This window comes from Arachis ipaensis, chromosome B5, assembly GCF_059453495.1.
Source record: "Arachis ipaensis isolate K30076 ecotype BB chromosome B5, ASM5945349v1, whole genome shotgun sequence".
Classification (NCBI taxonomy): domain Eukaryota; kingdom Viridiplantae; phylum Streptophyta; class Magnoliopsida; order Fabales; family Fabaceae; genus Arachis; species Arachis ipaensis.
In genome coordinates, this window is record NC_142440.1 from 154,843,969 (window position 1) to 154,862,899 (window position 18,931).

The following is an 18,931-nucleotide window of genomic DNA, read 5'->3' on the forward strand; positions in this document are numbered from 1 at the left end:
TAAAAAAAAGCAACTAGCTCAGACGAGATGACCACTAAAGTCGATGGCAATGTTCACGAAGGTTTAAGAGAATGATTAGGAACACAATCAAGCAGGGATATGCATAAGCAAGAGGACAAAATCAACAACAGAAAAAGCAAAGTTCAACATAAATTAAAAATATGACAACACAATTTAGAATAGCCAACTTGACAGTCATAAAAATTGAAAACAGTGTCACAAAAATCAGTATGCTTCCTTTCCCGTTCTATAGAAACCTTCAACGAAGTGCCTTTAGATTATTATCATGACCTTGGATATTAAGTAACTATGTCATTAATAGATAGGTTATGTAAAACATGACGGAAGAATATAAGCAATCATCTCGTTATCCTCTAAGCCAACATTTACATGTACATCTAACTTATTATCATTGTAAAATACACGCAAATATTTTCATATGATCATACAGTTATGACTTAATTTATAAATGAAGCACATATAAGATAATGAAAATAAAACTAAAATTTGACGTGATTGCAATTAACTTAAGCTAACATTAGTTATAATAACTGCTACTTTTTATTTTGTCTAAATCTTTAAACGTAATTTAGCTTTCAATATAATTCAAGCACATAGAAAAAGAATCTTATGAAATTAAAGTAATAAGACTAGAGTTTTATTTAAAACTGGTTTTATTTCAAAATTCAAACTGGAGAATTTTCAATAGAGGAAACAAGTTATTGTTATGTTAAGCATTCTGCAGAAAAATCAAATTTGACATCCACAATTCAAAAACTCACCATAAATCATAAACTTAACGGAAAGTTCTCAAATCATCTCAGGCTCATAAGCCACTTTTACTCAAGGTAAGTTTTCCTTTCTAAAACAATGCCACTCCCGGCATCCTCTTTCCAAAACTTCCATAACCATGGCAAGTTAAAGGTTTATTTTGAAATATTCAAAATCATCCATCCAACAACGGGATTTTATAACAGAGTCCTCGGCAGAGTCTCAAGTCTTTAGGGGAGATTAACATAACTCATTTCCTCAAATTCACTTAAAATCATTAAAATCTTGGCTTCCTGATTTGAGTAACAAAAAAGGATCTAAGCCAAATCGAGTCACGTAATCAATTACTCTTTTCAAAGCCGTTTCCTTTACTTAAACAAAAAAACAGCTTCAACCCCATGGGAAATTCTAAAGCGTTTCAACGGCTCAAAAATTGTTTTAGTCTTGCAAAAACTCAGAACTCAAGAGTACTTACTTAAGATTTTTCCCAAAACATTTTAGAATGAAACCTGTCAATAGACGTTCAGGTTCTTTCAAAGTCACTGAAAATTCTCTTATTCAAATCCTCAAGCCAAATTCAAAGGCATAAACCCTTTTCACATTTAAAATAGCCTTAAAGCATAAGTTCCATCTAAATAACTTGTTCACAAGAGAAATATAATACTTTTCTTAAGAAACAAGACTAAATCACAATTTTCTTTTTAATAATTCATTTCAAAAGCATAAGTCATTCATTTCTTAATAATTCAGATAAAATAGTAGAAGCCGTTAACTCATAAGTTTCCGAATAACATTTCTGTAAAGTCCCGGATTCTACCGGAATTTCGGCAACACCTCCCCTAAAACTTGAACTTTGCCACCCGGTTCGGGTCCCAACAAAACAGTCCACAATCCTTTTCAACAGCCAAAAATCCAAAATCAGTTCAAGGCAAGCCAAATCCAACAGTCATCTCAATTCCATATTTCAAGGAAACCGTTTCAAAATCAAATCATTATCAGACGAATAAACTCATTTCTAAAGCTTTAAAGAAACGGTCAACAACCATCATTTATCAAACCAGATCATTTAAAGCAAACCAAGCTAAATTCAAGAGTGTATTCTATTTTTCACATCCCCAAGAAAATTAACTCAAATCAATTCTCAACGGATCAAACTCGAATTCAAAGCTTTAAAAGAATCAACTTCAAAAGCATTTCGTTTCACAAAGCCACACAACAATCCATTCATCAAAACCAAATAATAATCCATTCAAACATATAGTTACATTCATCCAAGACAATCAACATCACATAAGGCTTATACAATCACCAAATGTACATTGTCTCACATCAGTATCCATATGTAATAATTCCAATATAAAATATAGTTTTCGGAAAGCGCCCCTACATATGCAACAATTCAAGGTTTAAACCAAAACATGGTTAACTTGCACAAGGTAAAGTAACTTCAAGCAAAATGCTTTTTCGGATCATAAATTTGGAACTAGAAAACAGCTGAAAATCAATAAACGGATCAGGAACTTGTGAGTAAAGGGTCTTCAATGAAAATCCAAACAAGCAAAGCATTGCAAAAGTGCGAGGGTAAAACTTGCATTGATTAAAAGTTTAAAACAAAGGTTTATAAAGGAAGGAAGCTTGAACATTCAAAGCACTTTCGCATAAAATAAATAATGTTACAGTATTAAAAAAATCAAACAAATAAAATGCACAAAAAGAGAGAACTAAGCAACAAGTATAAATTCAAAACTTTTGAAAGGTATTGAAAACAATGCTCAACTCGGGTGTTGAAAAACAACAAGGAATTTTAGATTTCAGAACATGATTGAAAAACAAATGAAGGAGGAAAAAAGACCCTTCTTCAGAATTCAATACAATATTCAGTACACAATAAACTAAATTGGTTTGAGTTGTTTTTTTACAATAAGGTAAGGGTATTAATCCAAGCGGCATCAACCAGTAGGAAAACGAAAAAGGAAAAGAAAAAAGAAAGCATGGGTTTTGAAAAAGTGATTACTACATAGAAATTTCTATTCAAAAAAATTCATGCCCCCTAATTTGCATGCTATTTTGAGTCATTTTACCATGAAAAATATAAAGTGATGTCAGTAACTGAGCAGAAACAAAATGAGTCAAAAATGAAAATCTAAATATTTCAGAATCAAAGGAACCCTAAGATTGAAAAGGGAAGAACTTGAAGGTTCCCAGAAGAAATAGTGCCCTTGAAAGAAAAGCCACGTTCAACAAACAAAACCATAGCAGAATAGATTATCAAACAAAAAAAGTTCAAACAAACTTTCAAATCGAAAAAGATCTTTAATTCAACTAACAGATCATAAAAAAATTGTCACACCTAAACGGAGAAAATTATAATTCCAATCTAGCAAACAAGAATAACACTCCATGCATATATTCGTCATGTAGTTCTTTACCTGAGCAATCGAATAACAGTTTTTAAAATTATTGATTTGAAAGAAAGAATCACGAGTGGTTCAAAGATCATCAACATAAGAAAAACAAACTTGTTTTATCGATATCCAAAACAACGCATCTCAATCTGCAGCTAATTGAATCCACAATCCACAAGTCCAAATACTGTTCTATGAGAGGAATAAGATAATAATTCACAGCAAAAACATATCGAATCTTCTAGATTATGGATGAAATCTTAAAATCAGAAACCATAGAAAACAATATGAAGATGAAGAAGATTAAAGCAAATATTCACAAAAGCGAGAAAGAGTAGAACTAGCTATAAGGCAGGAATCGCGAACCGGAACCGAAACTAAAGTCATTGCAAAAGCAAGTTCAAGAAAAGCTACCAAATAATAACTCAAGGATGGGTATAAAGAAGAGAAAAGAGGTGGCAAGAATCCACAGATGACTCATGATGACAAGAACCAAAAGATAAGAATGACAAAAAGAGAAGGATGACATTCCTATAGGCCTCTGATAGTGCCACAATTTGTACAAATAGGCGCGCTTCTATTTATACAATTGTGATCCTACCATAGGACACTTGCTCCATATTACACAGATTAAACCTAAGCTCTGATACCACTCTGTCACAGCCCAAAATGAGCCATGACTGGCGCTCAGGAAAAAGAGTTTCCTAGTAAGCCTAACAGATTCGAATATAAGATAAATAAAAATGTTACAAATAATTTTTGATAAAATTACACTTTCTAGAATGAATAATTACATAATTGAACAAAAATAAAATAAATAAATATAGATGGATCCTGCCTGTGACATATGGAGCAGATGACGCCTAAAAACTCAACAAGGAATAGAACCCATTGCATGTCATTACTCTTGAATAGACAAGCTCACATAATCAAATACTTATTCTTGAAAATATTTTTAAAAAGAAAAGGGTGAGTTTTGCAACTCAGTGACTAGACAGTACATTTATAATTCACATGAGACTATCTAAACATTATTATGAAAATAATTTTAGTTAGAAAATAATAATTTATATGAATAAGTGAATCAATAAGGGAGTTCTCATACAGAAATCAAATCAAATAGTCCACACTTGGGCGGTTCCACCTCTAAGGGTAGCCCTTTCCTCTAGTGTGTCCGTACGGAATAACAGATCCAACGTGTGGCCTACACGTTAGGCTAGCAACGCCCCTGCTAGCTGAGGTCTGAGCCAAATGCATCTAGGTTAACGTCATAACCGCCGTTAACTACGGTTTTCTAATACGAGCCTCCCAAACTAATTCAAAACATATAATTTCAAACACAACAAATCTTTGATCTTACAAATATATAAGGTATCGAATCAAATCAAATCAGATAATACTTTTTCATCCAAATCATATTCAATCATATTTTCTCAATCTTAAGGCATTTCAAAATATTTCACAATTCCAAAACAAGTGAGTACTAACAAAATTTCAATACTTCAAAATTACATATTCGAATAGAATCAAATACTTTAAAATAATATAAAACTTCTTCAACATACATATAGTCTCATAAAAATATATAGTCTCATGTGCATATTAAAATGAGTTTAACAAGGATAAGCATTTAGTTCTAATAAATCAATTAGTAAAACCAATTTTAAAATCATTTGATAATAATCTTTATAAGTATAACTAAGTTCAAGCACCATATATCCAAATAATTATAGACGTAAAGCCAAACAATTATAAATGTAAAGCCTACTCACAACTTGGTCCTAAGACCGAAGAAACCAAACCCGAAATGCCGAATTAAAAGCTGAGAAAGTTGGAATAGAATGGAATGAAAGAACACAGAATTTGGACCGAGCCAGTGGCAGCAACTTCAATTCAAACAGCACCAACGACTACATCTCGGATGTCATCTCGACAACAACAGCAGCATCGCTACCACTTCAAGGTAAAGGTATAACAATGGTGGCTCTTGGTGGCAACAATTTCGACGACTCCAGCAGCAACACATTCATGGCCCTATAGACTCCGACAACCAATAGAAAATTAAAAGCAGAAGCAGAACAGGACAATTCCTTCTCCGGTGACCTCTTCCCCCTGCGACAGAGGCAACTGCAATGACAGTGAAAGAACAGACAGATGGCTCTGTGTCGCGGTGGTGGAAGGCAGCAGCATTTCGGCTACGAGCTCCAACAGAGCTCCCCTTTTTCTCTCCCGTTCGTGCCCTCCTTTTCTGCCTTGTTTGGCGACAACGATGACCTCAGCTGGGACGGCGACGGTCTCGATCAACGGCAGCGGCGCTACTCAAAGGTCCATGGACGGCGGTGACAAAAGCAAGGCACGACAGCGACGCTTGGAAATGGCAGTGACATACGCGGTGGGGTGCATTGTTGACGGAACGGCGATGGGGCAGTAGCTTGGCGTCAACGAGCGTGACAGTGGCACTTTCTTTCCCTTCTTCCCCACTTTTGCGTCTGAGTGTTGTCCGTGAGTGAGAGTGGCGGATGAAATAAGGGTTAGGGTTTCCCTCTTTGGTTTCTGTTCTCTTCCCTTTCTCTCTTTCTTTCTCCTGTTTGTGGGTGTATGTGTTGTAATGAAATTAGGGTAAGATTGGGGATTTTGGATTTGGGTTAAGGTTGGAAAAAGAGGGATAAGGATAGTTTAGGGATTTTGATAAAATTTGAGGGTAGGGTAGTAATAAAAAAATTGGAGTGTTACATTCCACCCCCTCTTTTGCTACATATTGTCATTATTATTAGACTACTTACATCTTAAGTAACTTATATTTTCCTCCTTCTCTCCTCCTTCATGAAATGATGCTTACTTATATGACTATATCTATCTTTCAAATATTTGGTAATTGTAACACCCTACCACACATAGTCATATATTTAAGTCATAAGATAGAGGTAGCGAGATATTATAACCTCTAAAAATAAAATTTAGTATATATAGTAGTACGAAAAATATTTGTAACTAGGAGCCTTTGAAGAAAAAAGGGATAAATCAAAACCGTTAAATGGAAAAACCCAACACTCCGATCGATAACATAGCAAAGCAGATAAAGGATAAGGTAACGCGAGTATATAAACAAGAGAGTGCCAAAGATACCAATATCAAAACTCAAGACTCGATTTGCAAAGATAACTGATCCGAGCATAGAAGTATATATACATATATATAAAGTAAGGAAAATCCAAAAGAGAAGTTACAGAACCTGTTTCTCCAAAATAACCTCTAAGAGGAGTTAATACAGTGTATATATATATATACACTGTATTAACTCCTCTTAGAGGTTATTTTGAAGTATCTAAGTAAGTGCATAAAACCAAAATAAAGTCCCGAGAGATAAGAATCTTCGCTAATTCAAAAGTCTCCAGCATGCCTCAGCGAGGAGCCTCACATCATGCATCTGAAAACCACAAAATTCGCATGGGTGAAAATCAGAGGTTCTCAGTATGGTAACAGCGCCCACATATCTAACATGTAATGTCCTGGAAAAGACGAAGGCAATCCTAGAACTTCCAACAGATAATCAAAGCTTATAAACAGACTAAACCATAAATGAAATAGGCAACTAGTTAAAGATCTTTAGTCTAACTAACACTCCCCTTTCCAAATCTTTTGGACCTCCCAACCGCCATCAGTAATTTGATATCGCAAACACAATTATATCAAATAAGAAAATGCACAAATAGGAGGCAGATACGGCATTTAGACAAAGTAATATGCAGTCAATTAGGCATTCCAAGCAATTCACATATAATGCATATGATGTATGCCTGTCCTAGTAGCTGATGAGTCTCATCTGTTGGTTATAAAACCAACTCGACTAGTCCTGGTAGCTAACCATTGGACTGTCCCTCTGTCGTGCATTCCCAACTCGAGTTATTCTCAATCATAGTCATCAATACATATTCACAACACCCATACTGGTGTTTATCCACGAGGGCGAGTTCATCCGGAACTTTCACAGTGTCCGGCCACACTTACGACATAGGGTCAGCAGAGTATCGAGTCTCCACCTGGAGCACGTGGTGGCTAGCCATTGCTTTCACCTAGGAAAACTCGTATCTCAAATAGTGGAAGTGCAACATTCACATTTCATTCAATAAGCAGATATGCAATCATACTCAGCCATAATTCAATAATAACTCAGCCATAATTCAATAATAACTCAGCCATAATTCAGCAATAACTCAGCCATTCGACTCATAATACAATCAATAACCAGTCACAATTTATTAACAATTACAACCCTTTGGCTCTTGGCATATAAAGCACTTCCACCATCATCATCAACACCCCATACGATTACCTTTAATCATAATTCATCATTAATTCTCCCCTTACTTCACTCACAAGTTACCACATTTTCTAACTTTTTTCCATCGCTAGGCATACTATAAGGATTTAGGACATAAAGGGTGAGAATGGAGGCTTAGAAGTCTGAAATTCGGTTTTGAAAACTCAAAAATCAGTTCTTGATGAAAATGGGGTCACGCGTACGTGTCACCCATGCGCACGCATGGAAGGCGGAAAAGTTAGAGTGACGCGTGCACATCGCCCATGCGCACGCATGGGAAGCAGAGAGGTGGAGTGACGCGTGCGCGTCAGCCACGCGTACGCGTGGGTGCGTTTTGTGCTCCTCGCACAAAACCAGCACAGTACTAGCACAACTCTCTGGATTCACTACTGGACACTTGCGTCAACACAGCGAAATGTACACGTCGGCCAGGTGCACACGTGGGGGAGTAAAAATTGAGAGTGACGCGTGCGCGTAGAAGCACGACTTGCTAAAAATTTTACTAAGTTAAAAAGCTGCAGAATTCCAGTTTCAAACCCCAAACTTCCGACGGGCATAACTTTTTCGTTTCAAATCATTTTTCATCCGTTCTTTGAACGGCATAAACATCTCGGATTCAATTTTATTTCTAAATAAGTTTGATACAAATTGGAGATCTGGAGACCAAGATATGCTCCATTAAAATAGACCCAAAAACCACATTTTTATACAAACCCACAAAATTCCATTTTCAAAACAAACCAATTTCAACCCTTTTCAAAACCAAACAAAACTTACCAAAAATCAACCTCAAGCCTCCTCAACTCATATGTTAGCATTTTCATTAAATTCACAATCCACCAATCCACCATTTTAACCAATCTCAATCAAATAACTCAATTTCAAACAAGATATCATATCATATATCTTTCTTCATCCCAATTTTCAACCATACCAATTCCATCAACCATTAATTCATACAATCAATATCATCCTCACCATCAATATGATTTCACCCACAATTCAATCTCAACCAATTATTAAGCATATATCAAAACATGCATGTCTCTCATACATCATACCATCAAAACATCCAACGTCCACTAATCACATACATAACAACACAATTCATCTCAACCAATCAACAACATCAATAGTCCAAATCCTATCTTAGGGTCTCTAGCCTAAGTTTTCACACCACATTAACCATACCTTGGCCGCTTCCCCGCTCAACCCGGAACACCTCCAAATCACTTTTTAACAAGCTCCCAAGGCTTCAACACCTCCAAGAACAGATTTTTAGCACACAAAAGTCCTTTTCCAAACTTTCCAGAACTTCAATCAAGCTCCAACACACATATATACACTTCCTAAACCACAATACCACATTCAAACATACCCACTTAATACCCAAACATCATAAACCAATAAATTTCACTAGAGTTAAGAATCTTACCACACCCAAAGATCAAGACGACAAGATTGAGCCTCTCCTTCAAACTAGTTGGGCCCTATAACATCAAGAGCTCACAAATCTCAATATTTCTCACCCAAAATTTTGAAATTAAGGCTGGAATTTCAGAGAGGAAATCGTGGCTTACTTCAAGAACAAAGTTATGAGCTTTGTATAGGTCGACGCGGTGAATGCGTGGCTGCAAACAGTACAACAATCGGAGCTCCGGATCAAAAGTTACGGTGATTTGAAAATCAACTTAGGGTTAGAACTTTGGAAGAGTGTTCTTCCCCTTCCTCACTTCATTTCAGCGTGTTTTGAGTGCAAAGGAGGAAGAAGAGTGTTGTTTTATTTATTTGGGCTGAGTTGGGTTGGCTTCCGGGTCCGATTTGGATCCATTTTGACCAGTTTGGTCCGTTGGCTCAATTTTAGGCTAAATTCTTTAAAATTAGTGTCGAAATTCTCGTTTTAATTTTCTCTACCATATTAAACCATAAAAATCTCATTTTAAATTTTCTATAATATATTTTAATTTACGAGTTAATTATTCACTAATTAACCAAATCTTACAATAATAAAAAAATATTAACAAAAAATAATTAAAATTTATTTTATTTAACATTTATTAATTATTGTGATAATTAATAAATGTCAAATAAAACAAATTCTGACTTTTTTTTTTTAATTTTTCTAGTATTACTGATCTATCTAATTTATATTTCAAGAGAACAAATTAAAAAAAACGTGTGATTTTTTTTTCGTTAAAAAATATCATCATGTGATATTATTTTTAATTACAGTTGATTTGGTTCATTGTTTAGGAATTAAAAAAATTATTTAAATTGATTTAATTTGCTTTACAATTTTTAAGAGTATAAAATATTTTAAAATCTTCTGTTTGTGATAAATATTTGAGCACTTGGTCTATATGTAAAAGTACGCAATGCAATATTTATCTAGAAGGGTGTTCGATCTAATAGTCTGTATTAAAACTTACGAGTTATATAAATTTAATAAATATTTTTCACCTATAAATTATTTATACAAATAAATTTAATAAGTCATTTATATTCATATATTTTTGTATTTTTTTTCTTTTTTTATCATTTTAAAACTTTGTTTTTGTCTTTTTTTTTTGTTATTTTTCTTTTTTGTTATCCTCCTCTACCTCCTCATCTATATATGGTCATCATCGTCTTCTTATTATATGTATCGTCATTATCGTTATTATTGTTATTGTTATTGTTATTGTAAAAATTTTGCCATATTGATTACGTTGTCTGATCCAAAATTTTTGTTAAAAAATTTTTTCAAGTTCCTTCTTGTTTTACTCTCTTAATAAGAATAAAAATAAAAAAAAAATTAAACAAAGAAGAAAAAATACATAATGCTGCAAAATTATGCAAAATTACTTGAAAGAGGATGAACCTACATTTATTCAGCTAAAAGAAAGAAAGAAATAAGAAAAAAAGAAGAAGAAAAAATGCAGTATTAAAGAAAATATTTCATGTATTTGTAGCAAATTTTGGTGTAAAACTAAGATATTTTTGTGTATTATTAAAAAATTTTGGTGTATTTGTACGAATAAGTTCTGCATAATTCAAAACTCTTCTTCTTTTTCCTTCTCATCTCTACTGCTTCTTGTTCTTCTTTTACATCATAATCATCATATTCTTCTTTTTTTTCTTATTCATTTTTTTCTTCTTATTTTACCTTCTAAAAAAATACATAATGTTATAGAATCAATAAAAAGAGGATGAGAAAAAATGCAATAACAACAGCGGCAATAAAAAGAACGACAAAGATGATGAAATAGATTAAGAAAAAAAAAAGAACACAAAGTATGAAAAAGGAGGAGAAACACAAAGAAAAAGGAGAAGAAAGAGGAGGAGGAGGAGGAGGAGGAGGAGGAGGAACACGGGATATAAATATTGGAGGAAGAACGACGTGATTTTACGTGCGCGTTATGTAAATAAATTTTGTTGAGTTAAGATTAACTTGTATAAACTTGTATGCCAAAAAAATTTGTATATATAGCAGGTCATCATTCAAAAAAATTAAATAAAAAAGCCTCACATGCAATAATAATGTATATTTACACAAATTTAAAATAAAAAAGGGTTAAGTACTGAAATCGTCCCTAAGGTCTGGGGTGAAAATCAAAATCGTCTCCAACTTTTTTTTGTTATTAAAATCATCCTCAACGTTACAAAACGTTATAAAATCGTCCTTTTCTATTTTTTGGACCAAATTACCCTTAACTATTAATAAAAATAATATTAAAAAAATAAAACCCCACCCCACCCCACCCACACCCAGCATCTCTTCGTCTCTCCTTCCACCCCAAACCCACCCCCAGAGACAAGATCCTCAACCTTCTCAACAAGAGCAGCCGCAAAAGGGCCTTCCTTGGGAAGAACCACTCCAACAACAAATGCCCCAAACAGAGCATGGATTCCAATGGTGTCGGTGACAAAACCAGCTGCCAAGACCGTTGCCAACGTGGCACAGACGTAGGACTCGTTGATGGCTTCGCCTTCAGAGCAGCGCCGAGACATCCATCTGAAAATGGGAGGAAGAACAAGTGCGCAACAGATTACAAAGTCGCATCCGGACAAGAAGACCCAAACGGAGACAAGTGGAGAAGAGTCAAAGCCAGAGAGCGCAATCACAAGGGCGAGAAGAACCCACGCTGCCACGTCATTAACAGCCGCTGCTGACATGGCCATCCGTCCAACCTCAGTGGTAAGCAGCCTCAACTCAGCCAAGATGCGTGCCAGGACGGGGAAGGCGGTGATGGAGAGAGCGACTCCCATGAACACAAAGAAAGGTACTTTATCGACTCCCTGCGAGATTGTTGTTCGAAGTGCAAAAGATGTCCCGATTCCCAAGACAAAGGGGAATGTGATCCCGGCAAGGGCAATGGCAAGAGCTTTCTTTCCTGTTTTGCTAAGGAGAGACTTGGGGTCGAGTTCCAGTCCTATCAAGAACATGAAGAAAAGTAAACCAATGTTGGCCAAAGTGTCCAAGACCGTTAGGCTCTTGGATGGGAACACAGCATTCAGAAAGGCAGAGCTGCGTTCTAGAACTGATGGACCAAGCAATATTCCACCCACAATTTCTGCAATCACGCGTGGCTGCCTTAGTGGTTTGAAAAGGAATGCTAGGAGGCGAGTGAGAGACGAAGAGATGCTGGGTGTGGGTGGGGTGGAGTTTTATTTTTTTTAATATTATTTTTATTAATAGTTAAGGGTAATTTGGTCAAAAAAAAGAAAATGACAATTTTATAATGTTTTGTAACGTTGATGATGATTTTAATAACAAAAAAAGGTCGGGGACGATTTTAATTTTCACCCCAGACCTTAGGGACAATTTCAGTACTTAACCCTAAAAAAACGACGTGTAATATCATGTAATCCTAATTATTTATTATAATATATGTTTAGCATATGAATCCTCTCCGAGCGTGACTTTCCTGTTTATTATGAGTATATTATTATGTGATTTTAAAGCTACTTAATCTATAGGGTAAAAAACCTAAACAAGTTAAAGGGATTTCAATTTGACACAAATAAGCCAAAACAAATTCTGTTTCAGCAATCAACCAAATGGCATTTCTATGTAGTTCGAACCAAATAGGTTCGAACTCACCTTCCACATAATTCGAACCAAATAGGTTCGAATTACAGCTATACGTCAAGCCTAAATAAATCGAACCAAATTGGTTCGAACCATAACTTAATAATTCGAACCTAATAGGTTCGAATTACAATGAGCATATTTCGAACCATAGCGGTTCGAATCAGTGAGGATGAGAACTCTATATATATGGTCTGAGCGTGAGTTACTATCATTAGAGGTGGTTTAGATGGCTAGTGAGGAGAGTTTTGCAGTGTTGGTTCACCACAGAGGAACCATTAAGAAGAAAACTTGTTCTGGTGTGAAGTTCACTGATAAGGATCCTCTCTGCATTATCGTAACGCCTACGACAAGGTATGAGGACCTTGTTAGCTCTGTACTGCAGAAACTCGGGCTGGAAGATGTGAAATGGGTTAAGAAGTTTTTTTATCGATTTCCAATCACGGTGCTCCAGAACACCGTAACGTACGATTGTTTCACGATCGGGAATGATGAGGACTTGCAGGTCATGTTTCATTGTCGCCGGCAGTTTCCAGAGGTTAGGACACCAGAACTGTTGGCAAAGTTGGTTGACGCGGTGTCCAGGTCGGGGGGTTCGAACCAGAATACCACCACTTTAGCCACGGTAGCCGGTTCTAGCTCCAGGCCTGGCGTTGCATCTTCCTCCGTCCCTGCGTACGAGCCACCCGTCCAACCTGTCGCCTCCCCTTCGTTCGCTGTTGACCTCATCGGCAGTGTAGGCGACGAGGTCGGTGAAGGTGGGTATCTGCCGACATCTTTACAGTGTGCTGCACCGGCTGGGGTTGGAGATGGATTCTTGGATGATCCAGAGGACGATGACGTCAAGCCGGATATGATTGCTGATGACAGTGGGGATGATGTTGGAGCAAGTGAACCTGCTGGGGTGGTCGGTGGTTCTAGCTCCGGCACGCAGCAGTACCCTCCGCATTTTTCCTCTTTGGACTTGGATGCCATGAGGCAGGAGGGGGTTGCTGGGCAGCCGGCTGGATTTGGCGCTAGAGATGCTGAAGGGTATGCAGGTCTAATAGAGTTTCAGGTTGGTCAGCAATTTCCGGATAAAGAACAGGCCCTGTTAAGTGTCAAGACTTACAGCATACGGCGAGGGGTACAGTACAAGGTGGTGGAGTCCGACTATCGCCGGTATGTGGGCAAGTGTTCTGAGTTCGGCAATGGGTGCACATGGTTGATTCGGCTCAGTCTCCGACAGCGCAAGGGGATTTGGGAGGTCAAACGTTACAACGGACCGCATACTTGTCTCGCCACCTCGATCTCCAGCGACCACAGGAGTTTGGATTACCATGTGATATCGGCATTCGTTATGCCAATAGTTAGGGCTGATGCATCCGTCAGCATCAAGGTGCTCCTAAATGCCACCGCCGCACACTTTGGGTTTATGCCGACTTACAGGAGGGTCTGGTTGGCGAAGCAGAAGGCTGTTTCCCTCATCTATGGTGACTGGGATGAGTCGTACAACGAGCTCCCAAGGTGGGTGTTAGGAGTCCGGTTGACGATGCCTGGTACTGTTGCTGTGCTGAGGACGAGCCCTGTTCGTGTCAGTGGACAGGTGGACGAGTCTCGAGCTTATTTTCACAGACTATTCTGGACCTTTCCCCCATGCATCGAGGCATTCTGTCATTGCAAGCCCCTAGTTAGTATTGACGAAACCCATCTGTATGGCAAGTATGGGGGAACGTTGCTTGTCGCGATTGCACAGGACGGGAACTCCAACATACTCCCCGTCGCGTTTGCGTTAGTCGAGGGTGAGAATGCTGAGTCGTGGTCTTTCTTTCTCTCCCACCTGCGTGAGCATGTGACACCACAGCCGGGTCTGCTGGTTATCTCGGACAGGCATAACGGCATCAAGGCCGCCCTTGAGGCTCCTGAAGGAGGCTGGTTACCTCCATCTGCATACCGGGCATTTTGTATTCGACATGTTGCGGCAAATTTTGCCCTCACCTTCAAGGGCAAAGACGCAAGGAGGCTACTCGTGAATGCGGCATACGCTAAGACCGAGGTTGAGTTCCAGTACTAGTTTGATATTCTTAAGTCCGAAGACCCGGCGATGTGTGACTGGGCTAACCGGATTGAGTATTCCTTGTGGACCCAGCATTGTGATGAGGGGCGTAGATTCGGACACATGACGACGAATATATCTGAGTGTGTGAACTCGATTCTCAAGGGCGTCAGAAACCTTCCTGTGTGCTCCCTAGTGAAGGCAACATACGGAAGGTTGGCCGAGTTATTTGTTCGCAAAGGGAGGGAGGCTGAGGCGCAGATGGGAACCGGACAACAATTTAGTCAGCACTTGGTGAAGTGTATAGAGGCCAACTTGAAGACGGCTAGGTGCTTCACGATTACCGTGTACGACAGGGATAACTCCGAGTTCACCGTTGCAGAGACAACTCCGACTGGTTCTTTCTCACTGGGTACCTACAGAGTCTCGCTTGCATCTCGTACATGTGACTGCGAATACTTCCAGGCACTTCATTTCCCGTGTCTCCACGCACTGGCATGCTGTGCCTACTCACGGCTTACATGGGAGCCTTATGTCCACCAGGTGTATCGTCTTAGTTCGGTCTTCAGTGTCTATCAGATGGGTTTTACACATCCCATTCCGGAGGGTTTCTGGCCACCATATGACAGGCCGACTGTCATCCCTGACCCCAATAAGAGGCGTGCGAGAGAGGGTCGTCCCAGGTCCACTCGGATACGGACCAATATGGACGAGGCTGATCCGAACTGGCCAAAGAGATGTGGGCTTTGTCGGCAGCCCGGCCACACACGTCGGAGTTGCCCACAGCTCGGAGGCGCAGAGCACACACGGGGACATGATTAACTGTATTTGCGGCTTTGGTTCTTTTGTTATTTCAATTTAGCTTTTAGATTCCGCAATTATCGGTTTTCTTACTTGTGGTTGGTGATGCATAAAATTTGTTAACGTCACTGCGATGTACCTCAAATGGATTTTTACTTAATGAATATGTTCTGCCACCGCAGTTTTAAACGAAATGTTTCTCTAAGGCACACCGGCAAAAAAAATGTAGGACTCTTATTAAGAGATGATGCGGAAACTATGTTTGTAACTTAAGTTCCTTCCTGTGACGAATTCATAGTAATTCGAACCATCCTATTTCAAATTACTTGGTAAAGTTATGCTCATTGTAATTCGAACCTATTAGGTTCGAATTATTAAGTTATGGTTCGAACCAATTTGGTTCGATTTATTTAGGCTTGGTGTATAGCTGTAATTCGAACCTATTTGGTTCGAATTATGTGGAAGGTGAGTTCGAACCTATTTGGTTCGAACTATATAGAAATGCCACTTGGTGGATTGCTGAAACAGAATTTGCTTTGGCTTATTTGTGTCAAATTGATCTCCCTTTGGCTTGTTTAGGTTTTTTACCCTAATCTATACTTATATATACTTATCCTATATATATTTATACGGGGACAGATTCAGAAATATTAGCTAATAACATATATAATATTAAAAAATTATACAAAAAATTATATAATGTAAAATGTATTACAAAAATATATTGATAGATAATATATTTTAAAATACAAAAAATATGTATGTATTTTTTATTAACGAAGTGGTCGATTTTTTGTATCATAAAATTTATCAATAATAGAATCTGTGTTAAATTTTTTAATAATTTTCTTTTTAATATAATTAAAAGACAATTAGCAAGAAATTCATCTTTCATTTTGTTTCTGAGTTATTCTTCACAACATTCATAGTTGAAAAAGATCTCTCAGTTGTAGTAGCTGAAACATAGAGAATTAATACCAAATGAATCAAGAAGGACGCTCACAAGAAGAAAAAAAATTCACTTTATGAGATTTAAAAAATTTTATTTAATTTAAAAATATTAGTAATAATATATTTTCAGATTTTTTTAATATTGTTACTTATTTTTTAGATATTAGAAATCATTAATATTTAAGTTATTAGATTAGATTTTTATTTATATTAAACTAAATATTAAATAAATTTTTTAAAAAATTAGATCGTACTTAATAACGTATTACTATAATCTTTCTTTTAAAAAGTTGGGAACCGAAGCCTCCACTCGTCCCCTATATATATATCATCGAAAAGTAAAAAAAAAAAAGAGAAAGTATAGGGAGTCAATGACCTAAGCGTACAATGTGCACAATGAAGGTTTAGAAAGTATTAGAGATATGATTATTAGTGTTACATTATCCTGTCAAGTTATGTTTTTGGGATGAGTGGTTTCAGGATATGGTATTAGAGTTCCAGATCCGGAAGGTCAAAAGTTTGAACCTTGGTGAACCCAAAATTAGCTTTTTATAACATGAGATGTTTATTATCCCTGGTATCCGGAGATGGTTATTCTGGATAGTATAGGTGATGTTCATTTTATTCATTTCATTTTATTCATAAACAAAAAATTTAGCCCATTATACACATTGTATGCTTAGGCCATTAGCTCCCTAGTACTACTCAAAAAAAAAAAAAATCATCGAAACGTTGCAAGAAAAGTCATATTGTCAAAACTTATACATCATCGTCAATTGTATTAAAAATGTTTGCTTTTTGTTTCACAACAACTTAGATTTCAACAATTTCACTAAATTTTTAACTAAATTTTTTATCATTTAAAATTTTATGATTAAATTTCTGTCTTAAACAAATTCTTTTAAATACTCTACTAACCGTTGTCATTCGAAAAAAAAAATCAAAATATTTTAAATTATTTATTCTATCCTAAATAACCTAAACATAAAAGCAAATACTTTAAGAATAATTTGTTTTCTTAAAACCAATGGCTAGTGTGAATTTAACTAACTGAAAAGTGAAAACTTTTATTTAATATAAAGCTCTAATTACACTTATTAAAATACGAAGACCGATTTAATCGAGGCAACTTGGTCTTTGACTCTTTGGTAGTGCAAACTACAAAGTTAAAATTATTTAACAATTATTTTGCAGCATCCTTTTGGACAATAATGCATGAGCTAGCAAGACTAATATATAATAATTAATATAACCTGTCTATATTTTCAAATCATCATAATTATATTTATAATTATTTAAACTTAGATGATGTCTTTACTAATACTTATATAGGTCCTTTTGACTTAGCTTTGATTTCATACATAGTACAATACATATGGTGTATATGTAGAGACAAAATTGAATAGGGATGTTTATGGATTAGATTCGATCTATTTATTTACATTTGATTTATAATTTATGGATATAATCTAATTTGTAATATTTGATTCGATTCGCAGTTAAATAGAATTGGGCTGTAAATTTTATATCTATGTATCTACGGATTTGTAGATCTACAAAATAAATTAAAAAATTATATATGTTATGTTTAAGAATTTTTTATTTGGTTTAGTTTTTAATTTATGTTGCACTTTTAGAATATTAGAATATTAAAATTTGTATTATTATTTATTTATTGTTGTGGTGAGAATGTCGGATAATTAAATTTGATTGGCCAGTTGATATTTTTATTATTATTTATATATAATTTAGTTGTATTATTTTTATTATTTAAGAGTAAAATATTATTTTTATTAACGTTTGGGGTAAGTTTTGAAGTTATTTCTAACGTTTAAATTGTCTTATTTAAGTTCCTGACATTTTAAAATTGTCTCAATATTATTCTTTCGTTAATGATCTATTAACAAAGTTGACGATTGGACAATATTGAGACGATTATGAAATGCTGGGGACTTTGGTAGGATGAAAACATTTGGAACAAAAATAATATATGACTCTTAGAAAAATTATCTAATCAAGTAAAAATAAATTCACTTAGAACAAAAGTAATGTGAATAAAAGTAATTTACTTAGATGTGATTAAAAGATAATTGAATAATCATGTTTAGTAAAAAATTAAATTAATGCATCGTTTTTGTCCCCAACATTTTCGTCCTATTTAAATTCCTAATGTTTCAAAATCGTCTCAATATTGTCCTACCATCAATTATGTTAACAGATCACTAATGACAGGACAACATTGAGATGATTTTGAAACGTTAGAAGGACGATTTAAATATATTATGGACAATTTTGAGACTTATTCATCCCAAATATTTGAGAAAAAAATGATACTTTACTTTTAAAAAATATTTTAATAGTATTTTTGAAGTAAGTGAGTGTAAAAGAAAGGGAAAATAAATTTTTTGAATATTTTATTTTTTGGATTATTATATAGTAGGGGTGTCCGTGGATCGAATTCGATCTGCATATCCGCGGTGTTTATCCGAATCCGATCAAAAAATTGCGAAAATTGATCCGATTCATACACTAATAGAATCGGATTGTGGATTTTAGGTAGATATTCGTATATCCGT

The 18,931-nt window shown here is 35.8% G+C and overlaps 2 protein-coding genes across 2 annotated transcripts; both read left to right on the top strand.

Annotated features, from left to right (window-relative positions):
• The first annotated feature begins 12,797 nt into the window (after positions 1-12,797).
• On the top strand, positions 12,798-13,921 carry LOC148566296 (uncharacterized). Its single transcript, XM_088487497.1, has 2 exons — positions 12,798-13,694; positions 13,787-13,921. Exons 1-2 carry the CDS (start codon positions 12,798-12,800, stop codon positions 13,919-13,921), a joined length of 1,032 nt encoding a protein of 343 aa, XP_088343623.1.
• Positions 13,922-14,651: 730 nt separating this feature from the next.
• On the top strand, positions 14,652-15,425 carry LOC148566297 (uncharacterized). Its single transcript, XM_088487498.1, has one exon. It carries the CDS (start codon positions 14,652-14,654, stop codon positions 15,423-15,425), a length of 774 nt encoding a protein of 257 aa, XP_088343624.1.
• Positions 15,426-18,931: the final 3,506 nt, after the last annotated feature.